This window comes from Plectropomus leopardus, chromosome 7, assembly GCF_008729295.1.
Source record: "Plectropomus leopardus isolate mb chromosome 7, YSFRI_Pleo_2.0, whole genome shotgun sequence".
Lineage (NCBI taxonomy): Eukaryota > Metazoa > Chordata > Actinopteri > Perciformes > Serranidae > Plectropomus > Plectropomus leopardus.
This window is the reverse complement of record NC_056469.1, coordinates 8,042,599-8,055,590: the sequence shown is the minus strand read 5'-3', so window position 1 is coordinate 8,055,590 and position 12,992 is coordinate 8,042,599. Positions and strand designations below refer to the sequence as shown.

The following is a 12,992-nucleotide window of genomic DNA, read 5'->3' as shown; positions in this document are numbered from 1 at the left end:
TATTACTCATAATAATACTATACAAGTAGGATTTTGAAGGCAGAACTTTTACTTGTGATGGAGTATGTTTAACACTTTTACTAAAACAAATAATCTGAGTACTTCCCCTACTTGCAAACCAGTGAGTTACAGCCAGGTCAAACAATTAATTGTGTTCTAGAGGAGAAATTAACAGTTACCCAGAGGAGCGCATATCAGCACCAAGGACAGGGCCAAAGACAGAGTCCCCTGCTGACAGGCTGCAGTTAAACATGCTCAAAGAAAACTGTGATAACTGAGGCAGCACGCTTCATATGACCTTCATAATGTGTGGTAGCGGCATGGAGCATGACAGGAATCAGGCTTGGCTGTAGAATAGCTGTATTAACCCTTCATGTCCTTCCTTACCCATCCATAGCCTCTATCAAACTCTCGTCTCCCACCCCAGCTCTCGCGATGACATAGACAACAGCAGGGTTGGTAATACTGCGTCACCTGACTCAGAGGAAGGGGGCGGGGCTGGTGAGAAAATCTAAATAAATTAATAATGAAATAAACAGGAGGATGTAAATCCACCAGGAACACCGCCATCCATCGACCGGGGTTGAAGCGCGCATCGCCGGGGCTTGCAGGCAGACGGAGGGCCGCAGCAGAGAGGAAGAGGAGGAAAAAACGCTGCAACTGGATGGTGGGGGATGATGATGATGCCATCCAGGACCTGATGTTCTCCTGCACGCCCCGCTGATACACAAGGACTGTCGGACTGGTGGTGGTGAGGATTATCCAGGACGCTGGAGGAAGGAAGACAGGGAGGGGGGGAGGCAGCGACGAGCATCATCCGGAGAGGAGCGTTTTGTCAGAGAGGCTGGCCGACAAATAGTAAGAAACTGATCAAAAATCAAAGAAAACACTAAAAACCTGCACTAGGATTAAGCAGTTGGGAATTTTCGCTCATTTAGACTCTGTTTTTTTAAAGGATACTAGTCTCCAGGGAGGAAAGTCAGTCCATGATTGTTCCAGAAACGCATGCAGTTCCACCACTAGGAATCAGCCCATTCCTGTATTGTTATGCAATCACTTCTATAGAAAGTGTCCTGCTATTTCTTTTCTAGTGCTTTGTGTTTGTGGTGCTTTCGAGGGCAACTGGGATTACTGAGGCCGGCTCATATTGGTGTTGGGGGGGGGGGTAGGACCATAGTGGACGCTCGATAGTCGAGGTTGGACTCCACGGAGAGAGAAGATGTCGGGTCAGACGCTGACGGACCGCATCGCCGCGGCGCAGTACAGCCTGACGGGATCCGAGGTGGCCAGAGCTGTGTGTAAAGCCACCACACATGAACAGACAGCTCCAAAGAAGAAGCACCTGGAATGTGAGTCATCTACCTATCTATCTATCTATATACATACTGTATCTGTCTATCTAAATATCAATCTATCTATCTATCTATCCTACTATATGTGTCCTTTCGACCCTCCCTCCACCCTCCCCATGTACAATTAGGCCATGCACCAAAGCCATGATGGTTGCCTCCCCCCATCCATTCCCCCAGTGTGTGTTAATGTGGAAGCCACAGTATGTGCTCACGTGTACATTATGCTCAAGGCAGCCACTATTTTAATTTACACTCTAATTGAACAAATCAAACCTATTACCTAATTACAGCAGGGCTTCTTCCTCCCATTGTGCTGGCAGATGAGCACCGTTGTAGGGAAGCCACAAAGCCTTAAACTAGCCACTTTACTGACTGGAGGCTGACTCCCCCATGTTGCTTAAATGCATTATTGAAATGTGGTGTCGTTACAACTAAAGATACAGACCCTTGCCTGGGCTCCTCTGGTCCCCTGTGATAGTGCAAAGGTGTGTGGCACTGCAGCATATATCACTGACTTTTATTCTTGGTGCAGTTTGTTGATTTTTTTGCATATTCCTTGGTAGAAACTAGGTAGGGACGGATGGAGGAAGGGTGCCAGTTCAATTCAATTCAAGTATTTGGAATGGGCAAACATAAATCATGGATATGCAGCATACTTGAGAGCGATTATCCTTTCATGCAGTTTCACATTATAGTCATCATCCCCAGTGAACATCCATACATGAAGTTAAATGTCAAAAGAATGATGCACACACCAACAATTATAGGAAAGTCAACATAAGTGATGTTAATGAAGTTGAAGAGCACAAAGGGCCTCCACAGTGTCTGGGTGCTGCAAAGATTTGCGCCATGCATATAAATGCAGCAGCTCACCAAATGGTACAGTATCTGAGGTTTTGATTTTCTAATAGCTCTTTTGTAATGCATACATGACCCGGAGTATTACATTTATGTTCCAGCCCAGTGTTGTCACAATACTGAAATTTCTAACTTTGTTACAATACCTTGAAAAAAATATGCAATACCATTTTTGGTACCATGTGGAAAGATAGACATTCAGGGTATAAAACATATTTTTTCCAAAAGATAAATATATAAAATGAGAGCCACTTCTCTTGGTTAGTGGCAGAGAACAGCAGAATGACTGTAGTAATCATTAAACATCTCTTATTATGCTTATTTTCAATTTTGTACTTGTATTTTGGGTTTCAACTAAAATATCTTTACATGCTTTAATGATGTAAAAACGGAGAAATGTTTTTCTCACACTATGTACCTGAATATACCTGTATTTACCTTCTGTGTGAAATGCTCTGTTTTTGAGCCAGTCTCCTTAAGTTGCCTTCCTAAAAAAAAGCCCAGTCTGCTCTGATTGGTAAGTGCTTCTGAGTCTTCCACATCTGCTCCCTTAGTGTCTCTGCATTGTCATTGCAGCTGCAGGAATTGATGTAACAGCACTTTAGTGGCACTTTCTACCTTAATACAGTATAATTGTGACATCACAACTTCACATAAGTCCTAATAGCTTGTTTAAAGGCAAAGGTTTCTAAATACATACTGTGTGCATGTCTCTGTGGATTGAGTGTTTTGATACTTTAACATTATGTGTATAGCACCTATACATTCTTAAAAAAAGACATGGGTAAATTACATTTTACGTTATGGGACCTTTAAGAATGTGCAGAGCGAGAAAGTGCAGCTGGTACCGGGCACACTATTTCAGATGTTACACTGGCCCCATACGCCCAGTGAGACCTCACCACCCGTATCACCTATTTAGATGTTGATTTATATCTTGTAGGATATGGAGTATGTCCTTTCAAGGGCCTTTGGCAATCAGTATGTTAAAATCAGGCTGAAGGAGGCAAACAAATAGCCCTCAACCTTCAGAAACAGGAGTGTTAGTTTAGTTTACCTTAAAGTAACCCTGCGCTTGAATTTATATATTGACAGGCGGAGACAAACAGTATGAGACAGTGAAGAACACAATTATACATAATATACCTTGAAAAACAATTGCATGGATTTCTGTGATAAGACTCAGGAGACTAGTACAAAAGAGTAGTGGTAAAGGGGGCAAAAGGAATTCTTTGTGAAAACCGTAAAAGAAGAAATGAGAAACTTTGAACTTTAACCTAACAGACAAACAGTGAACATACATACATAGGCAGTGACTGTATTTGTGTAATTATATTAAAAACATGTCACTGTACAGATGACTCAGTTACACTAGGCCTGCACTGTTACACCACATGATGAGACCCATCCTAATCAGATATCTTTGATATCTTTATCATTTTCTCAGTATAAAATCTGAAGAAATGGCATCAAGTTCAAGTTGGCAAACTCAAACCCAGCGGGAGAAATCAATCCTCCCTTCTGATGGTGCCCAGACTAAAAAAATAAAACTGAATGATGAACTGCTTTAAATCAAAGCACAACAAAGTGGAAAACTCGCCCACTTGCCAAAGTCTGAGTCAGCACTTAGTTGTGGTGAGTGCAGAGGGAGCTCAGCCTTCCACATATCGCTCTCACGCTCTCCCACAAAAACATTTAGTCTTTCACACATTGTGCTGCACATTGTGTGAACATAAAGCGAGAATATTAAAAGTTCAAACGAAGAAATGATGCCAACTTCCTCTAAGCAAAGCAATGTTAAGCATTTATCAAAAAACGCTCTTGCTCATTTCCTTACTTTCAGATGTCTTGCCTCTAGCGCACAGCTGTTTGTGGTCTCATATGACTAGTAGCTCGTAGTGGCTAATGTTAGCCTTAGTCAGGAGAAGTCATTTTATTGACTTTTGTGTTTAGTTACTGATACATTTGAGCATTTCACAAATAAACTTGACTATATTCTCTTGCTTTGCTTTTCTCTCAATGAGACATTTGGCTGGAAAGGGAAGAGGCAGTGCACATCTGTATCTCAACTAGAATTGGTTATCTGCTTTTGACGTAGAAACTGTATCAAATTTCTGACTTAAAAAGCTTCGGGGCTGTCATGTTTTTTTTGTTCGTTTTTTTTTTACATTGCAACTTCACATTTTCATAACATAAAACAATCTATATGTATTTTTATGATATGGGACCTTTGAAGTAACTGCCTCAAGATAAATTTGTGAAATCAAGGCAAATGCTGTGTGCTATTAACTTGTAATTGCCACGTGTGGCCACAGTGGCCGCTGCTCAGCAAAATGTATCATAGTCTAGCTTTAAAGCTAAATACGGCAACAATTAATTTTACCTGATTACCACCTTTTGCATGTGATGTAGTGCTGAGCGACATACAAACGTAAACAGAATACAGTGTGCAGAGATTCGCTGTGATGGTGTAGCACTGATATGTCTGCACACGCTCGTAGCTGTATTTTGCCATCAGAAATTTAGAATAGTACTTCAACAGAGCTCCACATGGCTGCACATCTGTGCTTCTTTTCGCAAAGCTATGTTTATGCCTGCTGTTGTGTCCCCAGCGCTAGGATAAAAAAATGACATTATCATGTATGTGGCATAAAACGCATCGGCTCCGCAAGTTGTCAGTCGTCATCTCAAACCTGCAATATAGAAGATAAACAGTTGTGATTAGCCCAGCTCATCTGAGGTCTTCTAAAAATCTGTCTGAGCAGGAGGATGACCAGACACATCTGCCATATGAAATAAAACATAAGCATGTAGAACTAGATTAGGTCACAATTTAGATCGAAGAAGCCTAGAGCTCAGATTAGTTAAGCCAAAAAGCACAGCCATTTTCATTTATATGCAGAATCCTTCAGTTGAAGCAGAGCAGAGTTTTGTTTGTTTACTTTATTGAACCACTTCTAAGTAAAGGGCTTGCTGAAATATGTGAAAGGTGAATTAACCTCACATTGGAGGAACCGCTTCAGGGATGTTGTCTGATTAGATTCAGTTTCATTCTGGGCTGACATTTACTCGATATGCTGCTCGAGGCAACCGAAGTCCAGTTTTTTGTTTTTGTGACCACTAGCAGAAACATTCACCTCCACTGTCAGTGAAACCTGTTGCTGTAGACACAATCCTACACTATCAGCAACACCACTACAGCTTTACAATCCTATTTCACATAGAGGAGTTTGACAGCCACCATTTCCCCTTCAACAAAAACACCCTTATAACACTTTTAACTACATTATTCATCACAGCCATCATACTAACCATTAATGCATTTTTGTATACATTATCCATTATTGATAAAACTGGATTACAGGTCATCGTATTTTTGTACCAGTCCACAGACATAATAGGTCATCCTTCTAATTTGCCCCCTGCTTCACTTCAAAGATCTTCCCATGCTGCTAATTTGGTTTGCCTCAGATATGGCTAATTGCTGCTGTTAGCATATATATTAACCACACAGTAACATGTGTTTAGCATGTTTGGCTCATGGACATTGTGACTCCTATTAAAGAAATTTAATACATATTGTAATTATATTAAGATGTTGAGAAGATATTTTAAATTGCACTTCTGCTTATTAAAATCATGTTTTATTTCATATTTTCTAGGTTTCTGACTGTAATCTGAATCTTTTTACATGTGAGTTTCATCAGTCAGTTGAGGCATCAGTTTAATAATGTTGATTGATCCGATCAGTGCTATCATAGCAATGTCAAGCATAAGACATCCATTAACCTTTGTTTGACACCAGCTACAACATTTACAAACATTACAATAATGAGAGTATTTATTTGTGCTATTATTGTAATCCTAAATCCAGGCAGGTCTCAACAGATATGTTTCCATGATCTAAAAATAATCTCTTATGGATTGTTCCACTGACGGCCAAATGATTATTGCTCTGATGCTCAGCTGATCTAGTTCTAGAGAGCAGCGGGGCAGTAAGCTTTCTATGCTGTGACCTGTGAACATTGAGAAAATCTGAAATCAGAGAGCTTTTCGACTGATGTAGGTCCTTTAGCTTCCAAAGGCACCATCAATAGATATTTTTAGAAAAGTCTGGAATGCAGGTAAAAAGAGACACATTGTTTTTTTAATGTGCGGGGGATGTCTGAAGAGCAAGGCTTATATCTTTCCCTTTTTGCAGTTTTGCAGGGCAGCTCTTAGTTAGGTTTTCTACCTGAACACTGACTCATAACTGTAAAGCAGTTACAGACTGTTCCTTAAAAGGGGCCTATTCTACACATTTCCAGGTTCATACTTGTTGTGTTTTGGTTTTCTACTAGAAAGAGTTTACATGGTCAAAATAAATGGTCAAAAAACACTTAATTTTCCTCATACTGTCTGTGCTGAAACAGCTGCATTCACCCTCCGTCTGAAACGTTCCATTTAGTGCCTGTCTCTTTAAGCTCCCATCCTGAAAAAGCCCTGTCTGCTCTGATTGGTCAGCGTTTCTTCCATGTCTGCACTATCATGCACCCTCACAGAATATCAGCATGTTCTGCTGTGAATAATCACCAATAAAAACAGGAAAAAACAAAATATTCACACCAGACATGTTTACAGCTGGAATCTGATCCAAATTAGGGAGAAATGAACATTATCTGCAACCAAGATTACAGGTTTCCCTGACATTAGCATGTAGCTACATGTAGCAGTGTAGGCTATGTATTATAAACATTTGTAGTAGCTTGTTTGGAACAGATGACTTTATAAAAAAAACCAGCCACAGGCTGACGACAACAACAAAAAACCTGAAGCCTCAGGTTTTTGCTCACTGGGATTATTTTTTTTTACACATGATTATTGGAATTTTTGTCCACATTTACTATGAACATCTGATTTGTAATACTGTACTGTAGTAAATATAATAGGTCCCCTTTATGGTTCAAGAAAGTGGACTTTGACCAAGTGGTTCTCTCTTCAGGGCACAGACTCTGTGGACACGTAAAAGCTGAAAGAGAAAAGTTATCCCAGTGATAGCATATTATTAGGTATGTGTCTCTGGGGCACACATTTGCCATTTATTTTAAGAGCCTGACAGATGAATGTGATACAGATCAGAAGTCCTCTAAACTCTTAAAAGATTAGAGCTCAGGCAGCAGCACAGATTGCCTGACACCCCCATGGCCTCAGTGTGTTTTACAGAAGGCTCTCAATAGCTTACTGGCTGCATGTGTGTGCCTCTGCTTTTGTGTCAGCATGCACGCGCACACACACACACACACATACACACACACACACACACACACACACACACACACACACACACACACACACACACACACATATACACACAGAGGGGTGCGTGTATGGCATTGGCAGTTTCCCAGAAAAAGGGATCGAATGAGGATGCAATTGAGTGTCTTTTTTTGGATAGGAGCAGGGTGGTGCAGAAGAGGAGGTGCAGCTGTGAGTCAACTGCTTGAATGGACATTAGGATAATTACTAAGAACAAAGAAGACCATTGTGAAAAAGATTGGCTTTTTGTAGGTGACTCAAAATCTGAAAGCTTAACATGTGTAGTAACAATAGTACCCTCTTCCTGTTTTGTGCTATAACGTGAAAGTGTTTGTACGAAAGTTCACACGATGAGACTTTCAAAGTCGTCAGACTGCTGTACTCTTCACACTGCACAACTTGCTGTCTTGTAATCTGGAGTCTTGAAGTCGTGGTTTTCACACTGTGACTGACTGGTAGCAGGGACTCACAAACGACAAGATCTTTCACAAGGAGGAGGCCTTAAGAGTCTGTATGGTCAGTGACATTGAAAAAGATGTAATACAATGCTCAAGTTGTTGTCGTTGGTACACATGTTCACAAATAGCCTATTTCCATATGTCTTTAAATGTTTCAACCATGTATGGCCTGTTTCCTCAAGGTGCAACAACAACTTTGGGTCATGTTGCAAAGGCAACACATACTGTAAAGTTCCCATTGTTACAGGCGACCCCTCTTACAGGTTGGCGTGTCGGCAATGCACCGATAAGCCTCTCGGCTTGTATCTTTAAACAATTCACACAAAGCGCTCAAGCTATGTGAGCACTGAGCCAATACCAATTAGCATCTGATCTAGGGCTTTTGTCAGGGAGCTCCAATAACTGTTGGCGAGAGGAAAATCAGGATTAAAGTTGTGAGTGTAAACTAGGCATGACTATAAATTAAAGGAACCTCATGGAGTTTATGATCACTCGTGTTGTGTAGCAATGTTTTACCAGGGGGTACCCTTTCTGTTTGTATCATGTGCATTAGGCACAAATAAAAACACGCATGTATGCAGACAGCACATTAGGCTGTGGCATTGAAAGTAATGCCTGTAAATCAGTGGTAGCATTGTTTGAGCCCTGCTCCACACTGCTAAGTCTTCATAGCAATTTTCTGAATATGTTGCTACTTGCAACCCATATCCGCAGCAGGTGAAAAGTTGCTCAAGAGGTAAATTCAGCCTGCACCAATTTTACTGTAATCTTGGTTGCGGTAATAATGCTATAACAGGTAAATTTACAACAATTTAATGATGTTTGAAAGAATTATATCGACAACCTTTTAATTGGAGATATTCTGCAAAAATACTTTACTTTTTTAATCCCAAGAGTTAGCTTTTGAAATATCTAGGTGCAGTAGTGTGACCATCTAGCAGAATAGCAGCCACAGTTGCATGCCTGGGGTACAAGATTGAGCGAGGAACACAAACCAAGTTTACTGACACTCAGTCATTTAATTTAGGGATGTATAGTGAGATAAGTCATGTGGCACTGTGGCACAGATATTACAAATCATACATTATAAAGTGATTACTGAACAAGCTAGCAAAGGAAAATTTTTGTGACAGAGAGCAGGATGCTGCAATGTGGCACCATATTTTTACACTGGCCTTCTTAACCCCCACACACCCTATCAGGGCTGTTTTTGGTTCTATCCATTTGGATTGATTGGACTAGGTGGATTACTCAACATCTGGCGAATGCATCACTTAAATTGCCAGTTAAATGCCTGGTGCACATTTTTGCTCCACTTCATTATGCTGTTACTGCAGGACAGAGAATCTCTGCACTGTTTAATTTCTAACCAAAACCAGCAGCTGCCAAATAATAACTTTGGTCAAAGGGCTCATTTTCTTATTATTATCACCATGAGGCAATAGAACCTGCAACAAGCACTATTTCTAATTATTCCCAGACTCTGGAATTTGGGCTTAGAGTGTATATTTGAAGGCAGTATTTTTCTGGTTTGACCAGAATAACAACTGAGCTTCTTCTCAGTATGACTCCAAAGACCCCGAGCATGGAGCAGAGGACATGCAGGATAGCTGCGGCCCAGAGGGATGCAGCTAGGGAACTAGTGGGATTTGAATGTCTGCCAAATGAAGACGACTCTGTTTTCCAAAGACAGGCCCCACCACTGCTGCTGCTCCTAATAGCCTCCATCTCTATCTACTGCCACTCATGATGCCCCAACCTCGTAATCCCTGTGCTGTTAAGAGACTTAGGACGGCTTTATATCTTCAAGGTTGTGTTTCTGAAAATGTTCACCATAATATTCACTCTCTCACTGTTTATCGCTCGTCTTTACATCTGCAGAAAATGTTCATCACGACGACCTTGTTTCTGATAAGACGTCATGGCTGAGATTCTTTGCTGCAATAATTATCACCAGCTCCACTGCCGCTCTAAATCTAGTCACTCATTAACAGGTTTTTTAACACAGAGATGCGATTATACTCTGCTCAGAGCAAATGCAGGATACATGACCTGCTGGGTGTGTGTGTGTGTGTGTGTGTGTGTGTGTGTGTGTGTGTGTGTTTGGTGATGGGGGAGGAGGCAGGAGGATAAGCGGTGAGAAACATAAACAGCGTGCTGAGTCCCCTTTGGCTGCTAAGGTGCTGTTCCCACAATATGAGTCACCATCAGTGTGTTACCACATTTGAGAGACAGACTGTTTCCCTGACATGGGGGGATGGGAAGTGACAGCAAGGGATGGGTCTGCAAAACCTCATGTGTGTTAGTGCACGTCTTTAGTCATTTTCTACTCTAATATTTCTATTATCCTACATACTGCAATAGCCAACTAATTAGCAAAACCATCCCTGTTAAAGGGACAATTCACCCCAAAATCAAAAATAAATATGTGTGCTTTTACCTGTCATGATATTTGTCAGTCTAGATTGTTATTGGTCTGAGTTGCTTAATGTTGGAGTTTTCTGCCGTAGAGATGTCTGCCTTCTCTCCAGTATAATGGAACTAGATGGCATTCAGCTTGTGGTGCTCAAAGTTCATGTCCCAGAAAATGCACATGGACGTCAATAACCCATTTATAATTGGGTTTTTGGAATATGTATGAGCATTTAAATAGCATACTCCATTTATGAGAAACCTGAATGCTAGCTGGAGTACTCTGAAAGAAACTGGGGTATGTATGCGTAATGTGAATAACCCAATTTCTCTGTGCTCATGTACACACCATATCCCAAATATGATCAGAACCAGGATAAACCTCATAAATGGGTGAGTTTGCATTGGCCTCTTGTCCATAAGTAGATGCATGTTTCCTTTTGGGCAGTGATGGAGTTGGCAGGTAGTTCGGTAGAAAGAAAATTGTTTCTGCATTAAAGATCTGTGGATTATTTTGACTTGAGAGAGGCAAGGTGTATTTGAAAGTTACATAGCTTAACTTTTTTTTAGTGTTTAAAGGAATAGTTTGTCATTTTGGACTTATTTGTTCTCTTCGTTGAAAAAATTGATACACTCATGTCTACATAAATATGAAGCTACAGCCAGCACCCAGTTTACCTAGCTTAGCATAACAACCGAAAACCTGAAAACAGCTAGCTAGCTTTGTCCACGCCACAGATGTATTAAGAGACCTGCATATAGTATTTAAGTCAGGGCCCCATTCATTCATTCATATGAAAGTTGCTCAGTGGCACGTGAAGCCAAAAAATGCTATATTTCCATAGTATGAAATTCTCTAAATCTTTCGCATTATGGGTCCCACAAGAGACTTACAGTGGCCGGGCATCCGAGTGTGGCTGAGCAGCTAACTTCTGCTGGCTCAACGGCTTTACGCTGAAAAATAAAATATCAGCTGATTGACAGATATCTCATTCACAATGTTAGTCTATGAGAAAAAGTGTTTTTGGGAACCATGGAATCACATGATGGACCAGGACAGTACAAGTCGACTTTTGACCGCTATGTAAATTGGCAGGCAAACGTTTGGTGCTTCCAAAAAATAAATAAATAAATAAATAAAAACTTTGGAAAAAGGCCCCCAATGGCCACTCATAGTGGCACATTTTTCAGTGACATTAATAAAAACTCTATAGCCTCCCACAAAGGCACATGGCAGTGCTGCTGCCCCCAAACCCCCCAAGTGAGTCCTTTTAGCTACTGTAGGACACAATTTCAGCCCCCCAGGTGTTGCCATAAAAACATCAACTATCAAAGACACTCCTGTTACAGCAGTCTAGAAATATTAATATTCGTGAAAGCAGGCCACTGTACTATTAATGCCTTAATAGTATTAATTTGCTTTGAGATTATGTTTTTGCTTCAGTTGTTAACCAACCAGATGTGTAGAAAGGATTTTATGTCTCTTGGCAACTGAAGCCATGGTGTCCATGGACTGTCAGTCTGGAAATGTGGTGCTAGAAAAGCTTCAACAGGATTTGGACAGCCTTTCTTCACTCCTAGCTTGAACAAAATATTAAAATTCACTTCTTTTGTATGCCTGAAAATGTCAGTAAAACTGATGCAAAGTGACACTTTTTTAGGCACTTCCACTTGATGGCCCAACACTGTCAGTGTGAATATATTCATTGAAACTGCTATTTCACATTGCTTCAGCTACTGTGTGTTAGGACTAGTTTTCATGTGCTGTAACAGGCAGTAGTGGGACATCTTCAACATCTGGTTGACAGCTTGCTACTGTCAGAGCGCAGAGAGTTCAAATACAGAAATGATCAGCATTTAATTGAGGTTTAAAGACATCACAGAACAGCAAAATATGCCTTTCTCTTCCATCAATTGGTCCTCACATGTTTCCCTCTCTCTGCCTCGCCCACTCTATCTTTTCACCACCACTCCCACTCTGCTTCTCTCTCTCTTCCTCACCACTTTATAATGATTCTGTGCAGTGCTTTCCTAATGGCGAGTTGCAGCAAACGGAGGAATGTGAAAGGAGGCTGGTAAGAGGCCTCAGTGTGTACTGCAGTGCTAATCTCACACCGGGTATCCTTGCAAGCCTCAGAGTTTCTCTCTAATATCAAACACTGTGTGGGTGGTGGACTGTCCTACCAACAGCGTGTGTCCAGATTAATGAGCTGCGACCAGGATCCCTCATACAGCTGCTATCAGACCATTATGTACTCCAGATCTGAGCAGCCAATTCAAACGGATTTGCTTCTCCTTACTTAATACCTCCCACCTCTTCCCATGCCTCTTAGTCCTTGTTCTGATCTTCTGTGGAGGTCACAATGCCCTTGGGCATGCTAGTATAGGAGAAAAGGCATTAATAGTACAGTGCAGTTGTATCTGTTGGGAATTTCTTGTGCTTAAATAGGCAGACTGTACACTCTGAGGATTGCCATACCAAGAATAAACTATAGGTAAACAGTCCTTTGTCGTAGTATGCGGGTAAGCAGCAGATCAGCATTTCCAGGAGCTCAAACATTAAAGGGCCATGTCTACACCCAGGCTGCACATTAATAATGCAGGGAGGCTCTGGTTT

General features: G+C 41.1%; 1 protein-coding gene across 1 annotated transcript in view; it reads left to right on the top strand.

Moving 5' to 3' along the window:
• The first annotated feature begins 577 nt into the window (after positions 1 to 577).
• Positions 578 to 12,992, top strand: part of snap91a (synaptosome associated protein 91a) — a 74,879-nt gene continuing 62,464 nt past the window's right edge. Inside the window, exon 1 of the mRNA XM_042490761.1 lies at positions 578 to 1,349. Coding sequence (XP_042346695.1) covers positions 1,220 to 1,349 — 130 coding nt within the window. The 5' untranslated portion in view covers positions 578 to 1,219. The remainder of the gene's footprint in view (positions 1,350 to 12,992) is intronic.